We start from the raw sequence: 25421 nt of genomic DNA, 5'->3' as shown, positions 1-25421 counted from the left end.
GATAGAAATTATTGAATGAAACTTGTAATGTGTAACACAAAAAGAGTGCTATCTGTAGTTACTCTAGAAACACAGATATTAGAATCATAGAATATCCTGAGTTGCAAGGGACCCATAGGGATCATTGAGTCCAACTCCTGGCTCCACACATATTGTTAGAAAAGAAAATAATGTATCAATTTAATTCAGGAAGAACTCTGCCCAATCGTGCAGCTGGCTGGACCATGCTTTGAGTTGATTGAATAATAGTTAAATTTGAGCAAAAATGAAATTGATGTATTTCACAGCCAGGAGGATAAGAAAAAGGTCATTGTTCTGGGTTTGGGAGCTCCTGGGTTTCTAAAGCTATGGCATATCAACCCTGTAGCAGGGAACGTGCGCAGCCAGAATTCTATATGCAATGGTTTTTTTTAAGTTTTTTTTTCTTTTTTGCTTTTTATCCATGTGGCATACTGATAGTACTTCAAGATTACTTAGGCAATTTGGGAAACGCATTTTACCAGTCTTTGAGTAGTACCCATAAAAATGAATTCAACTACTCTTAAGCATTTCTAGATGAAGTTTCACTGGGTTTATAAGTACTTTGTATTTAAGTCTCAGGCACTTTTTAATACTTACTTACCATTTTTTCCTTTTTGGAGGATTGGATAGCTTTGGTCAAAGCTGCTGCAGCAGCAGCAGCCAAGAACAAAGCAGGAAGTAAACCTAGAACCAGCGCAAACAGCAATAAAGATAAAGAGGACAGAAAATGGCTAAAAGTTCCTTCAAAAAAGGAAGAAACCTCAACCTCTGCAATCATGCAGGAAGTCCAAAAAAAGGAAGAGGAGCCTACATCTAGTGATACATTTGGTAAAAACAAATTCTATAAAAGATAAACCAGGTTTTTCTGTAGTGTTGAAATAGAATTCCTGTTGTTAATTTTGCAGTTAAGTAATAACTAGTATTTCTAGAGGAAGATGTCTCATTTGCTGTTCTAACTGTTATGATCCATAACGTTAATCAGTTTAGAAATATTTTTTATCAGACAAATCTAGTTGGGTCAGCATTTATTTCTTGTGCAAAACCTCTAACTAACTCTAACAAGAGCATAACATAAGCTTTTTTTCTTAATGACTTCATTGTATGCTTTGGTTCATATTCCTGCATCTTCTATTATCTGTGAGACAATACTTCGTCCTGTTCTAAGAAAAAGAAAATCCAATATGGATGATATATCCATGTTCAGGGGTGTTTGAAACTATTTCTGGGTTGATAAGAATTTGTTCATTTTAATAGTTTTTAATACTGCATTTCTCATAATATTGAGTAGAAATTACAATTTTTGAGGTAACCTGCATCTAATACTTCGATGTGTAATACTAAATCTTCAGAATGTGTCATTTTCATTTTTAATAGAATTTTAAAGTTTCTTTACTGTAGTATTCTAATAGCAGTTCTGAAATACTTAAATATTTTGGGCATTGTAATGTATTTATGAAATGTGAGTTTAGATTTCTCTTCTGTTTAAAAGTAGGATTTCCTGTAGTGGATGTTCCAAAGATGGCCTTTGTGCAGGCAGAGAGCACGTTATCACACAAGAGGAAAAGTAATCTAGGCAACTCATTTCAGGCAAAGAGAGCTCGTCTTAACAAGATCACTGGTAAAATACTTTTTTTGTTATTAACTTTTTTCCTTTTTAATATAGTAAAGTATACATGCTCGCATATAAAGTCCTAAAGTAGATTGATAAAAGCACATTCATGAGGCAGGTATTCACTACAGTCTTTTACTTGTTTGGAATTTTAAAGGAATCTATAAATGGTAATAAAATCTACCTTGTTCATAAATTCAGAGAATGGTCTCGGACTTGACTTGGTCTGTTTAGTTTTCTAGGAGGGTAACCATCCTGAACTGGTAAATTTCTTGAGTATGTTTTAACTCCAGCTGCACAATTTTCTCCTTTATCAAGTGGATTTGGGGTTTGTACAAGTTAGTAATATGGTCATAAGTTACATACCACCACTGTAAATTACAGCTTTTTGTTAGCTGTGGAAAAACTAAATGGTTTGTCATAGTTTGTCATGAAGTAAAACTCTTGCTGAAAAGAGTTTACAGTGTGTCATTTGAAAGTATGCAAGTCTAACTACAAATTGAAGCAATGAAGATCTGAAACACTTTTTTCGGTGTCTAAGGCATTCATTCCCTATGTTTATTACTCAAAGGTATTAATGGAAAGCAAGTGTACAGCTATAGAATACATTTTATACAACAGGAAATGGAATAATAGATAACTGGTCTTATCCTGAAAAGTTGAAAAATGCATTTTATTCCAAAATTTAATAGAAATTTGCTTAACTGTTGAAAAATTATTCCAATTTGTATCCCTCCTCCCCCATACCTCCCAGTAAGCAATTTGTGTTGCCAGCATTGATCCTGTCAGTATTTAGGATAAGGTAATGTATTTGTACCTGTGCTGGGAAAGTATCAGATGCATTTCAGAAGCTGGGTGGAAAAAAGTTGTGAAGTCCCCCCACTTAACAGAGGGGCCTTTGTACAGACAGTAAGATAGAAATGCATTCCACTCATTATTCTAGTAAATAATATTTTGTGAGAAGTCTGACAAACTTTTCTATGCTACAGATGAGAGGAGGGTGGTTTTTTGTGTAGTAGATAGGCTGTGGTCATTCATATAAAAAGTCTTACTTGTTTCTATAAGATAAAAATAACCTGATTTACTACAGTGTGTGATGATTCATTTTATTTTTTTAAGCTTGTTTTGTCTGATCCAACCTTTTGTAGGTCAGCAGTTGAGGATGTTTAGTCAGTTTTCTTATGAGTGTGGTTCTGGTTCAGTCTCTCAATCAGTACTTCAATGTAAAGGAGAAAATAAATGAAATGGGCCACTGTGGAGCGTAATATGAAGGAAGCAGACTTTAGAAAAAACTGTCTTCTGCCTCCAGGATTTTCTTTCCTGGAAGGTTTCTTATTTGGTACCGAGTTTAGTTAACAGATGTCTAATTTATCAGCCTCATTTCTCCTTTGCCCATACTGCATACACCTCAGTTAAGTCCAAATTTAATTGCTGCCCTGAGCAGTAGAAGTATAAGATATATATATATATGCACACACTAGTGAGATATATTTACAAAGCCTGGTTACTTTCTTTCCAATACCAATTAGTAGCAGAAGATACCAAAACCAGCTGATAAAACTGTAGATCTAGAAATTATATTTTTCGGTGCTTGTGGATAGATTCTCCTTTCGTAAGGAGCTTTATGAGAATAATGGCAGTTGGACAGGCTCATACAGGCTGAACTGAATAATCAGAAAACATAATGTTGCAGCGATTGGCTTTGTTCTTCTAGAAACAGTGTCTGTCTGTCTCCATGAAAGCATACTCTGGTAGCAGTGAGTATGTTACCATTCAGTGAAAGTGAATTAATTCTTTAATTAAAAGATGAAATTTGTCATGCTTGATAGTTAGTTTGTGTAACTGTTTTCAAATTAACACACTTTAGCAACTCATACTGTAGTACTTTTTTTTCTCATTGTATATAAGAGTATTTTGAAAATGTAACTGCTGATGACCAAACTTCTTGCTCTGTGCTTATTTCTTATGCTTGAAATACTTGTAAATTGTTGTTTGTGTCTCTGACACGAGCTTTTAGATTTGAAGGAAGGTTGGGAATCATACTGGTGTACCCATGAGAATGTAGCTGTTAGGAAAACATTCATATCTTATGGCTGTATTGGGGAAATAGAGCAAATAATGTGGTTGTAGGAAGCTGTCTGAAGGGAATTGTTTTCTGGATTTAAATTCAGCATTCAGTGTTTGTTGCAGAAGGTTCTCCTTGTCTGCCCCAAGGGCCACAGCTGCATCTGGTGTTCCTTGCTCACCATTCAGCGCAATAAAGTTGCTTCCTTTGCTCCTTTTTCTTCTACTACACCCATTGGGGGAAATTAGATTTCCCAAAGGTGAAGGATGTCTCCTGCTAAGCACGTATCAAATGTCATCTTCCAATTAATTTTTGCCTCTGTTGAAATGCTTGCTTCCACATCTCTTGCTCCATTGTTGATACCTAAAAGAACATCTGCAACAAGCTTACAGAACAAAACACTTCTGGTTCACTGTGCCACCCCATGCTTTTTCTTTAAGTGCTGTTACTGACAGGGGATGGTGAACCTCTAGTCCTGCTGCTGCAGTAGCTTGTGGAGTTGTTTTGTCTTTCTACAGGCATGGTAATTGGTTAGAAAGATACTTAATGGGGTAGAGAAGAAGGGTTCACAGGTCTGACAGTCTAGGTTTGTTTCATGGCTTTACTTTCTGAGTACTGAACATCTAACTAGAAATAAAATTAATAGAATCATGGAATGGTTTGGGTTGGAAGGGACCTTAAAGATCATCTAGTTCCAACCCCCCTGCCATGGGCAGGAACACCCTCCACTAGACCAGGTTGCCCAAAGCCCCATCCAACCTGGTCTTGAACACTTCCAGGGAGGGGGCATCCACAGCTTCTCTGGGCAACCTGTGGTTTGTAGAACCACAAAAGCTGCCTTATAGACTGTAGCTTGCTGTTTCGTATTTAAAACCACTTCATTTTGAAAATTATTTTATGCTTTTCATTGTAGGTGCATGGTTGTCAATATAAAGAACACTGCTAATTTTGCAGGATAATTTGAGTAACAAAGGCTTATTTAGGTCCATGAAACACAAATCTTTTATGAAGCCTAATGCAGAATTAAAATCTTTACTCATGATTTTATTTGTATTAATATAATAGGAATGACTAAGTTTCTGCTTTTTGGTTAAACTGTTCAGCTGTAAGATCAATTAGTTTGCACCTCTTGGTATGGACATGGTGTTCTGAAAGTTTTATTTAAAGCGTAACTACTTTCCAGTAAACTGAAACATAAATTAATCTGACATAAAGAGTAAATGAAAAAGGCACCTAGTATTTATTGTGGAACGATGAAATGTGATAGCTCTCTAGCAAAATACCACACTGGTTCTTGCGTGTATGGTTTTTGTTTGTTTATTTGGGTTTCTTTTAAGTCCTGAATGCTTCCTGAGAGTCCAGGCTTCACTAATTTATAATTCCTTGGGTATTGTGCACTGTAAATTAATTTTGAGCACATCTAATTTTTCACAGAACACAATAGGAAATTTCTGTGGATCTGTTAGCTCAAGTTATTTTTGAGGACTTAACCTCTCCACCCCCAATATTGACATTTTCTGGGATTGTAATACCAACTTTTATTCAGATTTGTGGTTTTCAGTGTTTATCAGTTCTACTTTGTCTTACAGCCTAGAACTTTTTCTTTCTCTGATACTTAGATAATTGAAGTTATTGTGTGAAGCAGAACTAAGGCTATTGCTACATGCTCAGCCAACAAAAAGCTTCCTCCTCATATTTATGTTGCCTTGTCTCTTACAGTTTTGGTTTGTTTTTTTTTTTTATAGTAGTGATACTGTATGAGTTCATGAATGAAGTGGCATATTCTGATATATTTTCTCCCAATATGACCTTGTTATTGAGGTAATTTGGGAGCCCCACTGCTGAAAATATTAGTTTGGAAATTAAATCCCTTGTTCTGTCCTGTCTAAGAAGGGCTTGCATGTGTTAGAGTTAAGAAGTAGTAATATAAATTCTGATGGGAATTTATTAAAGACTGGAAAGGGGGGGAAAGAGAAAAGGTTTGTAAATAATTCTGATCTCTCAAAATTTGCCTAAGTATCATAGGCTTGGTTTTAAAGCCCAAGCACCTTTAAAAGAATGGTGATGCATTATTTTACAGTTGATAATTTGATTTTTGTCTTGTTAGTGGAGATGCCAGAGAAGTACCTCTTGTGAAAGGGCACCATCATGGGACCATCCTTTAACTTTTTGTTTCTTCTAATTTCAAGTGTTCAGCCTTGTGTGGAGCTGTTTCAGAGGGAATTATGTTGTAGATATAAGCAGTTCATATTTTTTGTCTCACTGTTTTGCTTTGTTTTCCACAAATTCTTGTTGCAAGCTGCTTCTCACTAAAAATTTCTGTAATTTGTCTCCTAAGGCTTATTGGCATCCAAAGCTGTTGTTGCGGATGGTGCTGAAAAAAAGGAAGGCAACAAAGAAACAGCTCCAGTCCTGGAGCAGGTATGAAATGGTAGAGTTTGATTCTTTTGCAAGGTTCCCACTGGAGTGTGCCATGGAGATGTAGAACCTACAACATTAAAATTTGCCCCTTCCGATATAATAGGGAACTGAAAATTGATCTTATGTTTACATTTCTGGCAGAGCCAGAAGTATGGAATTTAATTGTCTCTAAACACAATGTTGACTTGAATTTCAGTAATGAGCTTTTGTGTTAGAAAACTAATAGAAAACAAAGAAACGTGAAGTCTCCATCCAACAAATGTGAGGAGACCAGTATCCCAAGTTCCGGTTTTACAGCTGGAACCATGACTGGCTTAGGAAAAGACCCTTACACAAATTTAATTTGTGTTTAAACCAGGGTTTTTCTGACATGAAGTAGAACTTCTTTTAAAAGAAGTTTCTTTTATATTGTAAGAATTTGGTGTTGTAGGCTTGTATGTGTTTTATGAACTGCTCAACGAGCCATACATTTTGCAAGGGTGTGTATTTTAATAGATACAAAAAAGAAACTTTTAAATAATGTTAAGGGTCTGATTTTTAAACCTGCATATTTGCAGGACCTGAAGGCTGCCATTTTATCTTTGGCTTCTTCCATTGTGTTCAGGCGTTGCTTGACTCCGAGTTGTGCATTATCTTGCATATTAAAAGGGCTGAATGCCTAAGCATGGTAGAGCAAGCTAAGGATGAACAGTAGTCTTCATTCAGGACATCTTTGTTTTCCAGTGATCTAAATCAGAGCCTTAATGTAGTTTTAATACAGCTTTTTTGTATTCATTTTCATTCTTCTTCAACAGCAGCAATTGATTAAAATAGCCTTGCTGCCCGCAATTCTTAAAAGAGCACTTCTGTTCTTAAGCCCCGGCACACTCTATGAACAGTCCCTACCCCAAACTTTATTTGCTATTTTGGTTGTACTGATTCTTTAGAGCTGATATATAATTGCATTGCTGTGGTGTTTCCATTGACACCGCATTGGATGCGAGTCTTGTCAATGGAACGTGATTTTTCTGTTTTTAATGCTGTCACTGTAACGGCTAACGGAGCCACTACGGTGTCAATGCATTGACTGATATTTTGCATAAAGGTTTACAATGTATTGACGTGACATTCCATTTCTCAAATTTTTGCATATTAAAGATGCTATGATTTTATTGCTACTGTGTGTGATATTTTCAATGTGCAAAAAACTGTGAAATGGCTTACAGCATGTTGTTTTTGGAAGAATCATTACAATGTAAATCTTATCATGCAGAATCCCATTACGGTGAATGGGGCTTTGTGGTTTACATAGACTGTGTATGCAACAGTATAAACTACAGTGCATATTTACTAAAACCTTTTTGTTACTTCTTAGACTTAGTAACTCGGCTGTTTCTGTTTTATTGATTAGATACAAAAAAAAGATGTCTCTGTCATTGTTTACATGCTAATGGTCTGAAAAAACCTCATTTTTGGAAATGCTAGTTAAGCTCCTTTAAAGAGGCATCTAAAATCCCAAATTGTCCTATTCCTTTGCTTCTAACTAAAACCAGAAACCTCACAAACATTTAAATGATTAACTGTGGGGAGGAAAATTTTTTAGCTTAAAGCTTTTTCACTGCCCAAATTCAAATTAAAATGGCCGAGTTATAAACCTCCCCAAAAGGTTGTCCAATAGCAAAGCAGACATTCCTTAGAGGTTTTATCTGCTACTGCTATAAAATTGAATGGCTACAATATCTTGTAGGTTTTTTAAATAATGTAATACAGAACATGGTAGAAGTGTTCAGGCCAATAGCCGAAAACTGACTTTGTTGATGGAAGTTTATTTTATTTATATTTATATATTTTTAGTTTACAGTTGTCTTAAACCCAAAACCTCAGATGATTAGTTGCAGATACAGTAGTTTATTTAACTGTATTAGGGTATGTCATGTTATTTCCTTTTGACCAAGACCTGATTAGATGAATAACATTAATTCATTAAGGTTTTTAATGTTAATTTGTCCTGTTAAGAGGTTAAGCACCTTATCAAAATATTAATTTAATTTTTTTAATCTTGTTTAAATAACTTTGTAATTTGAAAGTAATGGATGCTGTAGTAATGTCTCACATCTGTGAAGATGAACAATAAAATTGTTTATTTACAAGTTACGACTCTAATTAATTTCTGGTAATACCTCTCATAACCAGCATAGGTATTCTCCACAGTTCATGGAATATTTTATTTAAATGAATAAACTGCACATAGTACATGTGTAATTGAGTTATTCAAGGTAGAACTGATGTCTGCTGAATGGGATGTTTTGCACCGGATCTTTACCTGATACTTCCAGCAAGCTATTCATGTAGCATTCAGGGGTGCTCTTTTACAAACAGAACATGCACTTGTGGTTTCTTGCTTTGCCTTTTTTTTTTTTCCATTGGAACACAGAAAGTTCCCGTGGAAAATAAAATCGTATTTGTAACAGAACCCAATAATACTCTCAAATCATCAGAGATGTGATGTTTTGAGTTTGGATAAAGTGGTGCACACATTCTAGAAATACCTTTCTACTTTGTTAGCTCTGGTTTTTATTAGATGGGTCTATGCTGTGTGATGTAATTGGGACAAGAAAGGGGACAGGTTTAAGAAATTGTGTTCAGATATTGTAGTTTGCCATTACTGGGCAAGTTGTAACACATGCACAGTTTATTCAGTAAAGTAGGAAGAACTTCCAGTTAAAAATCTAAAATGCTGATGTCTGTCAATGCATGCTAATTATCTAAAATTAATACTTCAGTAAGTGTGTTAAGAAGGATGAAAATTGATGAAATTGAAAAGCTGCATTATATGCTGATTTTTTTTTTTCTTTTTTTCCTTCAAAAACTGTTTTAACTCTATCTGCTCGTTTTTCCCTAAAGGTTAGCAATCTATTTAACCCTGTGGTGCTAGAAGTTGTGATTTCTTCATGTGTTTGCACAAACATATAATGTGGTGAAATCCAGACTCCCAGCACTGAAAGGGGTTGTGTGAGAGTGTGTTCAGTATTTGGAAACTCTTTATTGTTTTCAGACATTCCTTAAAGGAGCATTATCAACTTTTTCAGATTCTTCTCTAAAAATGAAATTTGTGTTTAATAAAGTTTCGTGAAGCACTTTTTATTTTTTTTTGCTATGGTCAGGGAAATGACTGTGAAGGGAAAATCTTGGCAACTTTTTTTAGAACTATAATCCTCTGAACCAAGATTGCTTGCTCGTAGCAGTGCAATAGCCTGTCAGAGGTCAAGAAGCTCCTGGACAACGCTTTTAATCATATGGTTTAGTGTTAGGTAGCCCTGCAAGAAGCAGGGAGTTGGACTCGACGGTCCTGATGTTGGGTCCCTTCCAACCTGAGATATTCTATGGTTCTGTGATCGTAGATCAGTGTATGTTTTTTAGCTTGTAACAAGTGTGCTCCAAGTTACACTTTGAGACAAGACTGACAGTCCTGGTCTACTGAAAATGAAAAAGACAGAAACTAAAAAAACTTTGGTGAATTTTTAAAATGGGAATAGAGGAAAAAAGTTTTGTTTTCAGGTTTTGTGCAGGTATTTCAAATAGTAAGAAGTGAGAGTGTTCTGAATACTGAAAATAATTGATAGTGCTCCTTTAAAAAAAAGTTTAATATGATGCATTTTAAATAGTTCATTTGTACTGAAAATAATGTTGCTTTAAAATGTGTTTTGAATACTAAAGTTGCTTTTAAAAAGATCAAAATAGAATACAAGAACTACAGCGAAGAAACTGAAATAAAAGTATCAATTTTTTATTATTTATTCAGGAGATTTCACCTAAACCACAAAGTCAGAAAAAAAATGAAGCTGATATTAGCAGTTCTGCCAACATTCAGAAACCTGCACTGTTATCCTCAACTTTGTCTTCAGGAAAGGCTCGCAGCAAGAAATGCAAACAAGAATCTGGAGATTCTTCTGGGTGTATAAAGCCCCCTAAATCACCACTTTCCCCAGAATTAATACAAGTCGAGGATTTGACGCTGGTCTCTCAGCTTCCTTCTTCTGTGATAAATAAAACTAGTGAGCACAGACATTTTAAAAAAAATACCGTAATTACTTATAAGAGATATACAAACATTTTTTTGGTTGTAAATGGCTATTGCTTTTAAAAATGAATCTGCTTTAAATAAAAGGTCCAAATGGGAGAATTAGGGGTAGCTTAGTATTTTAAAAGTCAAGTCACATAATAAGGCTTATGAATTACTCTACTGGAAATAATACCTTTAAATAATACATTTATATTTATAGAGTCGTGGCTTTTAATGGTTGTCTTTCCCTCCAGCTTAAATCTCCACATTGGTATTAACAGAGATACAGGAAAAATCAAACCTCTCTTTTGAAGGGGCCTGATTCATTAAAGAGAAAAGACGTACACCTTGGTGGTTAACCTTTCCTTCTCTGAGAAATTTTGCCTTCAGCAGGGTGATGTGCTGTACCTGTTGGCTGTGGCATTCTTCACCTTATGTGATATTTCCTCCAAATATGATGTGAAAGAGAAGATGGGTTCAAGATCTGTGGTGGGGAAATACAAAAAATCTGGTTTCTTTGTCTCAGAAAAATACCACAGGTGTTCAGCTTCTTAACGTGTGTAACTGATTTGCAAAGTACAAAAATACTGGCTGTCAGAAGAACAGGGAGAGGTTTATGCCGCATCCTTGAATGTGCTATTTTTTATGAATATTAAAATATTTCTGTAAATTTTTTTTGAGGTTACAGTAGGTTTTTAGTGTTGCTTAGGGGTCAGGTAATTTGTTGCCTGAAGAACATTAAATGATGAGGCCAAGAGTTAAGATACGGGTTCCAGTAAGTCAAAAGCTACATTTTTGTTTCACTTTTAGAATAGTGATTGAGGATGGAAGAGTATACCTGCATCGTATGTTTCCCCTTAACCTTGATTCGGTATTTTCCCTTAGGAGATAAGTTTCTTTTAATCTTTTCTCACAGATAGCTTTAAGTGAGTGGGAAAGGGAGGGGTGCAAATTCAGCCATCTTTATGTATTCAGGACACATTGGTATAAATTGTATTTTTGTCCCCACAAATTATTAATGGTCATCTATATTGTAATACGCCTTCCCTCCCCACCCCTAAAATAATGGTAAGTAGTTTTCCTTGAGCATGTTTGTATTTTGGATTAAGTTAGACTTCTCTGTAGCAATATGTTAAAAACTAGCGGATTTAAAAATTGGTTAATAGCTTAGATCTTGTTAGTGCCATCTTTTAATCTTGGGCTTCCGAGTCTTTACCACCTCTAATGGAAATTTAATTTTGCTGTGTCTTTATTTTCAAATCTGTACATCTTTGACTCAAAACTATTTAAGAAAAGGAGAGATCAGTGATTTACAGTGTAATGATGACTTAAATGTTTTTCTAAGGCAAAAGGTTGTGAAACTAGGTAAAATTGGAAAGGTGTAGGGGAGTGTGGGTTTTTTGTTTTTAATGAATCAGGCCTATATTAACCTATATCAATCCCCCCACCTTTGTACTTTTCTTTTGTTTTTTAATTAAAAGGTGCTTGACCCTTCTTACTGTGCCCCGCATTGGCAGTGTGCATTTGAAATATAGTTGGGGTATTGATATCAGGTTATCAGAAGACAGGAGGTGGGATATAAAATTAACCACTGCTTTGGATTATTTTTTTAAGTTGTATGCTAACACTATCCGTGACTTTTTAGATCTTTAACTGTGATCATTTGTTCTGTTTACTGTTAAATCCTCTTGCCCCCTTCCATTATAAGTAGCCTGCGCTCATGGGTTATATGGGGGGTTGCTTATTGTAAATACACTGTTTGCCTAAACCAGCAACCTTTCTCAGTGGGGAAGTAGGTGCCCTAATAATGTATAATACGCAAAAAGCAGAAGCATGTCTTGAGCAGAACTTTTTTTTGCTCCTGGTAGTCACAGTTTTTAATTACTTTTGCTAGTTCTGCTGTGATTACCAGCTTTGCAAATAAGAGCTATTTAAAGCACTCCCCATCTTTAGAACTCAAATACTGCGGTAAGATTATGGTATATCTCTCTGCTTCATGAACATTGAAAGATCTCTTTTTAGGTCCATCACAGCCAGTGAATTCCCCTAGATCCTACAAACATAGCCAACGGAGAAGAAGATCACAGCGTTTAGCCACTTGCTCCTTGCCTGATGATTCTGTAGGAAAAGTTTCTTCTCCCTCTTCAGTTACTGATGGAAAAGTGTTCTCCATCAGTGGTCAAAACCAACAGTCATCAAAATTGGAGGGTAATGTATCTTAATCTAATAAAGAACTGCCCAAGAGAAATTGAATCATAAAAATTAGACCTTTCACGGTTTTCATCTAATGGGATATTTTGACTTATTGTAGCTAAAGCTGTATGCTGTTCCTATGTTATGTAACGCTGCAATCCAAACTGTTGTTTGTTGGACCTATGTATCTTTTTTAATATTACATTTTTTCTTTTATGTAGTACCTGATGTTGCTCATATGTCACTTGAGAAGCGTGGACCATGTCTCCCTCTTGATTTAAGCCGTAGTTTGGAAGTTACAGCACCATTATCCACAGAATCCACTTTCCGTAATGAATATCCCAGTAAAGACAAGGAAGATATTCAGATGATTACATATCTTTCTTCCAAAGCAGTAACTGATGGAAGAGTAGCTACAACAGCGTCAGGTAAAGAGATTCAGTGTACAACCAGTTAGGTTTATAGTTGTAGGGTTAAAACGTGTATGTTTTCAGTCACACAGAAAGAGGAGATACTTTATTTTTTTTCCTTTCTGCGCACTCACAAACCTGCCACTCTTCCTGGGGTCCGTCCATCTGCATATTCTTCGTCTTCGACTGGCTTTGAGCTGCGTTAGCGCTTTTTCTAACACACTTTAAGGAGGATCTGAGTGTGGAATATAAAAAGTATTTCTTCTAAAACTATTTTATATTGTTAAAACTTGTAAAAATAATTTCTGAATTTGTTTTACTAACATACTAATAGATACTAAATCTAGATGTACTTATTTATCTTGTGGCTTCAGCTCTAAAACTTAAGAGCGTTTTCAGAGGCAGTCAGCATTCTTCTGCCTTTGCTTCTGTTTGCAGTGGAAATTGTGTCATTTGCTTGCTATGGAATGTTACTTGAAAATATTTCTGAAAAATCCTCTAAAACTTACATAGACTTGGTTCACCCTCACAGTGTTAGCAGAGAGCCCATTACAGGAACTCTGTGCTGCCTCTCACTTTGTAACAGTTTACTGGCTACTCTGGTTTAAGTGAATCACTTGGATGGAGGCAATTAAGAGATTTGGGGAAGGGTTTACATCATGGCTTGCAGACCCTAAAAAAAGTGAGTTATTTTTATCCAGTGTCTGCTAGGTGTCCATATGCTGTTTTCATAAATAAGTCTCTTAGGTGGGTGAGTATCGTACTGTTTTGAATTGGCTTCTAAGAAGGAATTCTCTCACAAGTCTTTTTCTTTTGAGTGAGGAAATTGTTCAGTAAAGTGAGAGAAGGAAAAAAAAAATCAAATTATTGTACACTGCTGGGGAAGTTTTTTTGGTAAATGTGATCGATAGTAAGGGAGGAGAACATGACCTTAAAGTATATAATTATGGCACTTTAACTTAGTCTTGTTTGGAAGGAGAGGGGAAAATAACGACTTTTCATTAAGCTGATAGTACAGCTGCAGTGCTCAATAGGTCAGTAAAGCATTTTGTTTAGTATGTATGGCCCTTCTTGGGTGTCTGCCCACACATGCTCCCACTGAAAGTGTAAGGTGATCACTTCATTGAGTTGTAGTATAGCTATTTAACCTGAGGTAGCAAAGGCTGGGTAGGATTCTTGGATCAATATTGCATAGATTAAAATAGATGATTGTAATTATCCTCTCTCAAAAATATCCTATTAATCTTTTAGGCTAATTTATCAAAATACGGACTATGGGAATTTCTAATGAGCTGCCACTTAAAAAAACATTACTTAATTTCTCAAGTGAAACCATGCGACAGTCTTGGTTTGCCTTTGGTACATTGCATAGCAGTAGAATCGCTGGGAAAATTACTTCTGTAAAAGTCCTTTTATCTCATGTCTTCTGCCCCTAGAAGTGCTTTTGGGAGATGTATATTTGCCCACTCATAGAACAAGATCATAAAAGAAACCAACAGCTTCCAACTACCATCTGTTTCTTGTTTGTTAGAACTCATTTCGGTTACTAGGAATTTAACTTCTGGCTTTTCTGATACATTTTCTGGATTATTTAATGTGTAGCTGGTAATACTGACGGGTATTTATGTTGTTGCCCCCTTCCGTCATGGGACTAGCTTGGACTCTGAGTGAGCTGGTTCTAAACCCAGCATCCATGAGCACACTTGTACCTGTTGATTTGTTGAGCTGGATCTTGGCCACAACTAAGTCTAATTAAAGAAATAATGTGTTTCATTTATAGCCACTTTTCTGACTCAAAAATATTTGATGTGTCCACACACTTTGTGTCAGGGAAAACCATTCCCTGACAAAATTATCTGGTATTACTACTTGAGTCCAGAATGGGAAGATGGAAGTACTTGCACCCTGTGCTGCAGGATGCAGTTTATACTGTATTTAAAGCTTAGTGGAGCTTTTTTGAACCTACATAATTTTAAGAGTTATAAGCTCTTAAGGAACTGATTTGCCAGTTACCTTTTTGTCTTCTGGGTTTTTTGCCTTCCGGACAGACCTGGTCTTTGTTGCTAATTTTCATGTATTAGAGTTTTCCTCCGTGTAATGGAAATCTATCTTGAGCTTTCATACTGACTTACTGTCCAAATATTAGAAGTTTCAGAAGTATGTAGCCCAACATCCACTTGAGCAGTATAAGCTTTGTGCGTTGAAAGATTAATCTAAGCAGTTTGATATCTTTAATTCAGAGAATTTTGGAGCTAGCTGCCTCTGTCAGTAGTATCTCTAGGACTCTCTAACTTAAGCTCGTGTGTCTTTTGGACTCAACTCAGGCTTCTAACTCTGAAGCTCGTTTGTCTCGTATCCTTCTCATATTCTTCTTAAAAGGTGTATTTTTCTTCTAAGTTCAGCTTGGAAACTTCTGGAGTTACTTTGCACTGTTGAGTAGTTTTTGTTGTGTTCTCTGCTTTAGAAGGCATCTTTTTACTTTTGAAATAGCACAGGTTCTCAAGTCATGTTACTTAAGCACACATAATTACATCAAATTCTTGCATGTTTCAGGAGAATGAAAATAATTCACTCTATCACTACTTCTCCTTTTCTAATGAACTTGTTTAAACAATGGCAAGCTAACATATAAAGGAGAGGTTTCCAAAACTCGTTCCTGTCGATGCTTGAAATTGAGGAAAAGTTAATTTGCGTTATGCAGGAACATCTGCCTGCCTAAGTGTAATTTAATACATTGCATTGTTTAGCAGATGCATTGTGACTCTATACATTACAATTTGAGAACTTTGGTGTAAAATCCAGACTATTCTGTAATTGTCTACTTTTTTTAAGCTGAAAAACTATTTTTAAATCTATATCTTTTTGTGATATTTCTGCTGGTTAGATTTTATTGACTCAGTCTGGACAGATCTGGTGTTCTAGATTTTGATAACGCTATGGAATTTCCCAACTGCACTTAAGTTGGACCTGCTGCCTTTGTAATCACTGAAGTAGATAAATGTAGATAGTTTCAGAAATTATGGAGGTAATGAAAGTACTTAGCCTGAAACAGCCTATTACGACTGCCGACCCTTCTGTAAGAGCTGTACTGTTTTAGACCCAGAGATGTAATTTGTGGCTTGGGAAGTTTAGGCTTCTGATGGAGGTGAGCAGTTGAGTCAATTGAAAAAATAATTGTATGTTGTTGAAAATGATGCATTTTAATGACTTCTTTATTCAAAAGATACTGACGTTTTTCAGAGGGGAGGGATGACGTGCACTGAAGTGCAGAAGCATAAATGGCAACTCATTATTGACACATAGATCTCAAAAACATTGCTGAAAATGAACAATTTGTCATTTCATAAAGGCAACACAAAAGCACTGTGGTCAAATCCTTCAGTCCACAGACTACATGAAAGTTACTGTGCACTTTGGTAAACGCTGGTACGCTGCCAGTTAATTACTGAATGGAGGTACCGCTTTGGCTAAACTGTGGTACGGACCTACATGCGATCACCTGATACTGCACATGCATACCTAAGAATCCTTGCTTTCATTTGTCAAACTGTGTAGAAAAACTGGCCTTTTTGTCCCGTAGTCTTTCACGGACCTTAAATTCGCAGTCAGTCTGAATACATGCAAAACACTGTAGTTTTCCAGTTCTGACTATATTGAAGTTCGGATCTTTCTGTAGAGTTTTCTTTAAATTTGTGATAATTTTTCTTGGTTTATGTAACTACACCATTTGTGTTAGTTTAACTGTTATGTATTGAGCAAACATAATTTCAGCAAGCTGGGTTTTAAAATTTAAGTAAAAAGAAAATATTGTTACACTTACTAATATAACACTATTAATATTTATAATAGTAATATAGCAATATTATCATTAGAAGTTATCTCCTGTTCTAGCTCAGTCTAGATGTTTTTGCTAGTCGGGCACCATTAGGTTAACTATATGGGAGCAAGTTGCAATTATGCTAAAAGAAAAAACAGTGTAACATTATATGCTTTACACACTTTTATTGATAAGTTTACTACAGCAGGAACAAGAAATATATAAAATTTTCAGAAAATGAGATCTGTCACTTTTTAATAAACTCTTGCCAGTGTTCTTGGTTACCTGGCACTTAAGAGGTATCTAGACTTTAGTGAACTAAAGTTCTTGTTACTTTAGAGCCGTTCATTTTACTCTGAACATCTATTGACAATCAGGTTTACTCCCTGATTTGAATGTCTGCCTTTCTAATCTCTGCCCTGAAGTTCCCAGCTGATTCTTGGGGTAGTTAGCTGAAAGCAGCAAGAACCTTTCATGTCCTCATCCTTCCTAAAGAGATCATTTTGTGCAGGATGTGGTATTAGTCTGTAATATGTATTTAAGGTATGTTTAGATATAAAATTGATCCTGTGCAGTGGGAGTTCAAAATACAAAATTAATTATGATAGAACCATGAATTATGCTGGTCCTGTTATGATTTAAGTTGTATATTAATGCAAATGATGATATTGCTGTTATTGAGGAAGTTGAAACATCAAAAGCTATGGAATAGAATACATGCAACAAAACAAGTTGCTTTACATTGGTACAATTTATTTCAATTTGCTGTACTGAAATTAACAGTAGCACTAAAGGCTCGTCTGTGCTGCTGCGCTTCTGGCCCAGCATCCTGTTCTGTGCCTGTGCTCACACGAGGGGGGGGGGGGGGGGGTGTCAGTCACTTCACTGTGCCAGACCAGGAGAGGTAGCATTGAAAACGTGTCATAAAATGGGATGGAAATTGCAGTGGTTTGCTTTTGTTTCTGATCTGAAATCAGTCTTCTGGTGGTAAAACTGATCTTAGAACAATGACATAATCAGTAGTTTATCAAGTCTAATCTCTAAGTGTCTTTCTCTCTGCGGAGTGTTAATTGCAGACCTCCCATGCTTCACTGTGTGGGAGGTGGCTGACTAGACTCCTCAGCAGGAATAAAATTGCAATTAAAAGTAACAGTTAAAAAATATATGGTAATATTTCCGTAAAGGAAATTTTTTATAAACTAATATTTTCCTTGCTATATTTGTTACTTGCCCTTCAGACTGTGATTGTCTACTTTGTCTAATTTTGTGGTTACTTGTAAGGCATAATGATTGCACAGTTGAAAATCTGGCTTTGCAAGGCTTAACCGTTTAGGATTCGAGAATTTAGGCTTCTGAATGTAGAATGATTTCTGACTTGTAAAAGCCAAGAATAACATTGCAGTGTATGCAGGCATAATAATAATATGTGTATTCAAGTTGCTATAGAAAGGCAGTTTGGAGAGCTCTGTCATTGAGATAGGTATTTGTGTGACCGTAGCATATTTCTGCCCATGGTAAATGTTCCCTCAAACAGTTATTTAGGTACTAGCTGATTACTTTGTCAGATATGCTTGTCCTGAAAGTTATTGAGGTACTGAAGTTTGCGTTGTGGCTATCAGTGGCAGAGCACGTATGAATGTCTGAAGTCAGGATTTCTTTTGAATAATGAAGTTTAAATACTAATTCATCTAATATGAAACTAATTTTCTCTTGAGCTTGTTTGGATGAGTATTCTTACATCCTTTCATCAAAATGGCAGTGACCTAACCAAATTACGTGCATTTGGGTGATCCTTTTGTGCTCTTTTTAGAAACGAGACAAGACGTTGATAGCGTGATGATGTGGAGAAGTGTCACTCTTTTCTTTTACTGAGGTGCTAAAATATACTCATTGCTCCACAGATGGCAAAGCAGATTAGTCCCATAACAGAGACAAACATTAATTAGGAAACCCAAAAAAGGAATAATTTGGATAGCGTTTTGTGTCGACAATAAGTGTCTCAGCAAGCTAAGTCCACTTGAAATCCAGACAAAGGCAAGAGCCTGAATAGTAGATCAGTCTTGGAAGGATTATGGTCTTCGCTGAGGTGGCTGATTTGAAGTAGTGGAGAGGCTCAGGTAGCCTCTCATAGCCTCAGCCATGGTCGTGCAGCTCCTGTCTTGTGTTAGAAGCCAGCACGCAGAACTGAGCAGCTGCTGTTGGCTAGATTCCATGGTATGATGATGTCTTGCATCTCGCAGCTGGGAACATCTGGCATTTAAGTGCTGTGTGGTGTGGTCGGTGAGGCACCACTTGCTATTGCTGCCCCTGTGGCTTTCTTACTCTGTGGCATTTTCATTGTTTTCCTGAGAAGGCTACCTAGGAGCTGGAATAAGTTTTATGTACTGTTTGTATCGTAGTAGAATTGGGTTGGTCTGTCCAAGCCTGGAATGCCACCTTACGGAGGCATTCTTGCCTTTTCTCCAGAATCCTTTTATGACTGATGAATTTACTACAGTATCTTAACACTGTTTATTTAAATGCTTTTTGTTTTATTACTGAGTATTAAAAAAAAAAAAAGGGAAGCTCAAAGAACCCATTCCAGATCAGCTTCATATTTTGTCTTGTTTAATATCTTGACTGCTAGCAGATTTTTTTTCAGGACTTTTTGGGGGTTTTCTTATTCAGCATTTAAATGCACAAGTGTTTTTTACATGCTGATGCTTTTGTTGGGCTCACGCATTGAGAGACATCGAAGGTGACTGGTGCCTCCAGGCGTTTACAGCTGGCATTGAAAAACCTGAACCCCTTATAACTTTGCAGAGCTGCATTTTTGTACCATATGTCCTTGGCATGGTCCTGAAATGTCCTCAATGATCTATTGAAGATTAAACTTTCCTAATTACATTTAAGTGAAACTTAAAGCTCTCACAATATTGATGAACACAGTAGTAGAGAGTTTTGAATGACCTCAATAATGTTTCTTATAAATAACATTTGTTCAAGTTTGATTATTTGAAAATTCCATTGTCCTATTTGATTATAAATATTAGCAATGAAAATTATAATTTTTTTCCCATGTTATTTTCTAATTTGTATCAGATAAAGATTAAAAACACCTAAATATTTCACTGAATAAGCTTTTCTGAATAGTGCACGACAAGAACTGTCAGTATATGATGCTGGATTCTGACAAAGTATCACAATATTTTGCATGTAATTCAAATGTGGATTAAATATACACATGACAGTGAATGATTTAAATATTATTAAAATCAGTAAAAAATGCAGAAGTGTAAATTTTATACATAGCACTAAAAATGTTGTACCAAAGCTTAGTTTCTCTGTTGACATAATGGCATGTTCATTTAAACAGTACTGACAATGTCAGCACCTTTCACCCTTGCTGTTGAGGTGCGTTTCTATTAGAGTGAAATAAAAATGAAACAAAAAAGCTTCAAAATAGCAGTAAAAGTAAACTTTAAACAGTACAAGTAGTTTAAAAGTGAGTGCAAATTCCAAAAGGGACAGACAAACCTTCTGTGGCATGTATTGTCTTGTATGTAAGACTAAGACCTGGGCATTCATATGCAGTAATTATATGTTAAGCATGATATTATTACCAGTACTTGACATTTCAGTGATCTGACCCAGCCAGTGATCTGGCTGCAATCCTTACGGAATGCCTAGTAAATCTGTCTTCTTGTTTTCAGCACCCTCGTCCCATGTACATGCCTTGCATCTGGAAATGCCTTTAACCAATAGTCTAAAGTTACCCAAAGGGAATAGTAAAAAAAAGAGGTCTTCCACATCAGTGAGCTCTGAAGGGACAGAGATACAGTGCTCTGTGCCCATAAAGGAGAAATGTTTTGAGAGTCTGAAGGAGAAAATATTAAAGAACGTGATTGAGAAGGACAAGCATTCAGAAGTTGGTAAACTACAATACTTTCTGTTTCCAGTGCTTTAGACAATAAAAATAATCGTAAAGTGACATTAAATATAATTTCATTATTTGTATGTTTCTTACTATTATGTACCATTAGGACTTTTTATGGTCTAATGACTTTTACAAGAAAGTGGGTCATCAGCCAGACATTGCACTTACGTCATATTCTTCTTCAATTTGCAGGTGCAGTGAGAATGGAAAGAAAAGGAAAACTGGAAGAGAAGAGTTCTTCAACATATGGTATGTACAGAGCAATAATATTTTTTATGAAAAAAGGGAAAATTCTCTAATACTTGTTGTCTCTGAAGAGCAAATGTAAAAGTGTAAAATATTCCTGGACCGGGCTGAACTTCTTTTATTTGTTTAGGTCTTAAAAACATTTTTTTATATATATGACAAGTTTACAGCAGAAGAATAATTTTATAAGAGAAAATGAAAGTGCCCATAGCAAGGATTTGGAAGGATCTAAAAATGAGAGGCCTGAAAAAAAGTAAAATTAATTGAATTAGTGATAGTGCCTTTATTTCCTTATACTGACAGATTTTGCAGGGGCAGGAGAAAACAGTTAGGTGTTACTAGCAAAACATTTGGCTATTCTTTAAAGCAAATATAAATTGAGAGGTCTTTGGTTTTATCCTGTGTTTTAAAAAATACAATTTTAAAAAAATTTATTAGAGATGGAAAAAAATGCATAAGCTATTCTACCTTGTTTTTCCTGGTGGTAAAAGCTCTGTTTCTGTATTCCACAAGAAGATAATAAGACTCCAATTTGTGTGCAGGAAACAATCCTTAAATACTGACTTGAAAGATTTATTTTCTGTAACAAGTCAATTCCCTCATTATTTATCTAACTGCTGATTGCTTAGAAAATTATTATGGAGTGACAATGTTGTGAGATATATTTTGTGTCGGGACAATTAACAGGGTAAATAGAATTTTTCTGAGACAAAGTACTTGTCCTAATGTGTGTACCAACGCTGCTTAGACATGAACCGCAGTGCGAAATTGTATCATAAATTTTAGTCAGAATAAGTTTTCTGTGAGGATGTCTCTGCATAGTAGAAACTGCTGACAGCATCAGCAATTTGGTGATACTGAAATTTCTTGAATTTGGTTTGGAATTTTTCACTTTTGAAAGCTTTTCTCTTGCCCAAACCTTTTTGTTATAAGCTGTAAGTAAAATAGATGTTATAAGCTATATAAATAATGCCACTTATTTTGTGTGCTCTGCTCTATCTTCTTCTGCTATGATATCTCATTTGGAAATACTTAAAATGGTAAAATGTTATTTGTTCACAGAGATTCCTTTGAACCATTCTACCAGCAATTAATGACAGATGTGTCCAAGTGAATTAACTGAAACATTTTGATCTGACTAGGCAGCTGGAATACTTGATTTTGAATGTCATGTTTAGGTTAAGCCAAATGAAACAAGTAATTTGGAATGGTAGAATCATAGAATGGTTTAGGTTGGAAGAGACCTTAAAGACTATCTAATTCCAACCCCCCTGCCAGGGGCAGGGACACCCTCCACTAGACCAGGTGACTGAAAGCCCCATCCAACCTGGCCTTGAACACTTCCAGGGAGGGGACAGCCACAGCCTCTCTGGGCAACCTGTTCCAGTGCCTCACCACCCTCACAGGGGAGAATTTCTTTCTCCACGGGCTGCAGGTGGAATCTCTACACCCGCTCATCCTTCCTCCATGGGCTGCAGGGGGACAGCCTGCCTCACCATGGTCTTCACCACAGGCTGCAGGGGAATCTTGCTCCGGTACCCGGAGCACCTCCTGCCCCTCCTTCTGCACTGACCTTGGTGTCTGCAGATGTTCTTACATCTTCTCACTCCTCTCTCTGGCTGCAAAAGCGCTCTCTAACTGTTTTTTCTCTTTCTTAAATATGTTATCACAGAGGCGCTGATTGGCTTGGCCTTGGCCAGCGGCGGGTCCGTCTTGGAGCCGGCTGGCATTGGCTCTATCAGACACAGGGGAAGCTTCTGGCAGCTTCTCACAGAAGCCACCCCTTTAGCTTCCCCCCCCCCCCCCCCCAACCCTTGCCATGCAAAACCAACACAGCTGCTCTCAATCCATTCTCTGCCCAGTTGTGCTTGGGATTGCCCCAACCCATATGCAGGACCTTGCACTTGGCCTTGTTGATCTTCATGCAGTTTGCACAGGCCCACCTGTCAAGGTCCCTCTGGATGGCATCCCTTCCCTCCTGCGTGTCAGCAACACCACACAGCTTGATGTTGTCGGCAAACTTGCTGAGGGTGCACTCGATCCCACTGTCCGTGTTGCCAACGAAGGTGTTAAACAGTGCCGATCCCAATACTGACCCTTGAGGAATGCCACTCATCGCTGATCTCCACTTGGACATCGAGCCATTGACCACAACTCTTTGAGTGTGACCATCTAGCCAATTCCTTATCCACAGAGTGGTCCATCCATCAAATCCATGTCTCTCCAGTTTAGAGACAAGGATGTCATGTGGGACAGTGTCAAATGCTTTGCACAAGTCTAGGTAGATGATGTCTGTCACTCTTTCCTTATCCACCAATGCTGTAACCCTGATGTAGAAGGCAACCAGATTTGTCAGGCATAATTTGCCCTTAGTGAAGCCATGTTGGCTGTCACCAATCACCTCCTTATTTTCCATGTGCCTGAGCATAGTCTCCAGGAGGATCTGCCCCATGATCTTGCCAGGCACAGAGGTGAGACTGGCCGGCCTGTAGTTCCCTGGGTCTTCCTTTTTACCCTTCTTAAAAATGGGGGTTATGTTTCCCCTTTTCCAGTCAGTGGGAACTTTGCTGGACTGCCAGGACTTTTCAAATATGATGGAGAGTGGCTTGGCAACTTCATCTGCCAGTTCTCTCGGGCTTTCCTAACCTCACCCCTTGCTGGTCAGACAAATTCTCTGTATTTCTCCCAGGCTACCTGCCCTTGCTTCCACCCTCTGTAGGCTTCCTTTTTGTATTTGAATTTGTCCAGGAGTTCCTTGTTCATCCATGCAGGCCTCTGAGCACTTTTGCCTGACTTCCTCTTTGTTGGGATGCATCACTCCTGAGCTTGGAAGACGTGATCCTTGAATACTAACCAGCTATCTGGGCCCCTCTTTCTTCCAGGGCTTCGTCCCATGGTACTCTACCAAGCAGGTCCCTGAAGAGGCCAAAGTCTCTCCTGAAGTCCAGGGTAGTCAGCTTGCTGTGCACCCTCCTCGCTGCCCTCAGGATCTCAAACTCTACCATTCCATGGTCACTGCAGCCAAGGCTGGCCTTGAGCTTTGCATTCCCCACCAGCCTCTCCTTGTTGGTCAGAACAAGGTCCAGCATGGTACCTCTCTTCATTGGCTCCTCTATCACTTGGAGAAGGAAGTTATCATCAATGCATTCCAGGAACCTCCAGGATTCCTTGTGCCCTGCTGGGTTGTCCCTCAAAGAGATATCAGGGCAATTGATGTCCTCCATGAGGACCAGGGCTTGTGAATGTGAGGCTGCTCCTATCTGTTTGTAGAAGGCCTCATCCACTTGGTCTTCCTGGTCTGGTGGCCTGTAGCAGACCCCCACTATAGTGCCCTCCCTTTAATCCTTAACCATAAGCTCTCAACTGGGTCCTCATCCCTCCCCAGGTGGAGCTCCATGCACTCCAGCTGGTCATTGACATAGAGGGTGACACCTCCTCCTTCTCTACCCTGCCTGTCCTTCCTAAAGAGCCTGTGTCCTTCCATTCCAACACTCCAGTCACAGGAGCCGTCCCACCACATCTCCATGATGCCAGTAAGATCATAGCCCTGCAGGTGTGTGCAGATCTCCAACTCCTCCTCTTTATTCCCCATGCTATGGTTGTATGCGTAGAGGCATTTCGGTTGGGCCCCGATGAAGCTGACTGACTGGCTGGAGTGGCTGGGATTCCTTTGTGCTGCACTTCAGGTGCTCTCCTGCTGACCTGTGATCCTTCTTCTGACTCTGGGCGTCTGTTGCCAATGTTGGCATCAGTCTGGTAGGAGTGGGATGGATGTTTTAAAATGTTTAATTTTCATTTCAGGTAAAAAGAAAGAAAAGGAAAAGGAAAAAAAAGAGAAAAAGGAGAAAGATCATAAATCAAAACAGAAAAAGAAGAAGAAAAAAAAGAAGAAATCTAAACAGCACGGTAAGTTCAATTTACACTGAGTGGTTTGCTTATTTAAAAAAAAGGTATTTCTGACATGAGAAATTAAAACTTGTTTCTAAACAATATGAATGTCAAATTTTAGAAATTTCAAAGACTAGATTTTGGCCTTAAATGTTGAAAGGACACTTAGATCTATGACCTCATTTTTGTATTTATAGCCTTTCTCTATGTGCTAGACATAGATATTTCATAGATATTTTTTATTCCTTCAAAAGATAGGCTTGCTGGTCTCATCTCTTCCAATTCTTCAGTTGAAGCTCTGTGTACACATCCTACCTATTTTGCTTGGACCGTAAAATTATTCTAGTATTTAGTTTGTTGCTAAATTTCAGTGGTTTACTGTATAAAATGCAGCTGCTCTGTAACAGTTAATCCTTAACAGCTGAGGTTGGTGTCTCTTGCCACAGCTTGGTTTGTTTTCTTGACAAATGGTGATTCTGTTTGTCCTCATCTCACTTCCCTATTCTGATTCTTCGATCATATCACTCATCTTTTTCTTTTCTCTGTTACTTCCGTTCCCTAGAGGGTCAAAAATAGTTTGTTTTCTAGCCATGAGGCTCTAGGTAGCTTGTCCTTTTTTAACAAAACAAAAAGTCTTTTCAAACTACTTTGTACTTTTTTTCCCCCCATGTTTGAGAAGTACTCCTGTAAGAGTGTAGTTTAAAGTTTTAGCGCCATCCCTTCTGTAACTTTCCTTGCATGATTTCTGTGGAAAAACTGGACAATGTTTGGGTTTTCTTTTTTTAATAGAAAG

At 37.3% G+C, this 25421-nt stretch overlaps 1 protein-coding gene across 16 annotated transcripts in view; it reads left to right on the top strand.

Moving 5' to 3' along the window:
- PHF20L1 (PHD finger protein 20 like 1) overlaps window positions 1-25421 on the top strand; it is a 59213-nt gene that overhangs the window by 16576 nt on the left and 17216 nt on the right. For 5 of the 16 annotated variants that reach the window (XM_075743272.1, XM_075743277.1, XM_075743270.1 and 2 more), the window contains 9 exons: window positions 642-849; window positions 1511-1639; window positions 6034-6116; window positions 9898-10150; window positions 12169-12366; window positions 12573-12779; window positions 20271-20489; window positions 20687-20743; window positions 24542-24646. In XM_075743272.1, coding sequence (XP_075599387.1) covers window positions 642-849; window positions 1511-1639; window positions 6034-6116; window positions 9898-10150; window positions 12169-12366; window positions 12573-12779; window positions 20271-20489; window positions 20687-20743; window positions 24542-24646 — 1459 coding nt within the window. The remainder of the gene's footprint in view (window positions 1-641; window positions 850-1510; window positions 1640-6033; window positions 6117-9897; window positions 10151-12168; window positions 12367-12572; window positions 12780-20270; window positions 20490-20686; window positions 20744-24541; window positions 24647-25421) is intronic. The other 11 variants (XM_075743285.1, XM_075743282.1, XM_075743284.1 and 8 more) reach the window with 6 other exon arrangements.

The sequence above is a fragment of the Balearica regulorum genome, chromosome 2 (genome assembly GCF_011004875.1).
Source record: "Balearica regulorum gibbericeps isolate bBalReg1 chromosome 2, bBalReg1.pri, whole genome shotgun sequence".
NCBI lineage: Eukaryota > Metazoa > Chordata > Aves > Gruiformes > Gruidae > Balearica > Balearica regulorum.
This window is presented reverse-complemented; position numbering and strand designations above follow the sequence as displayed.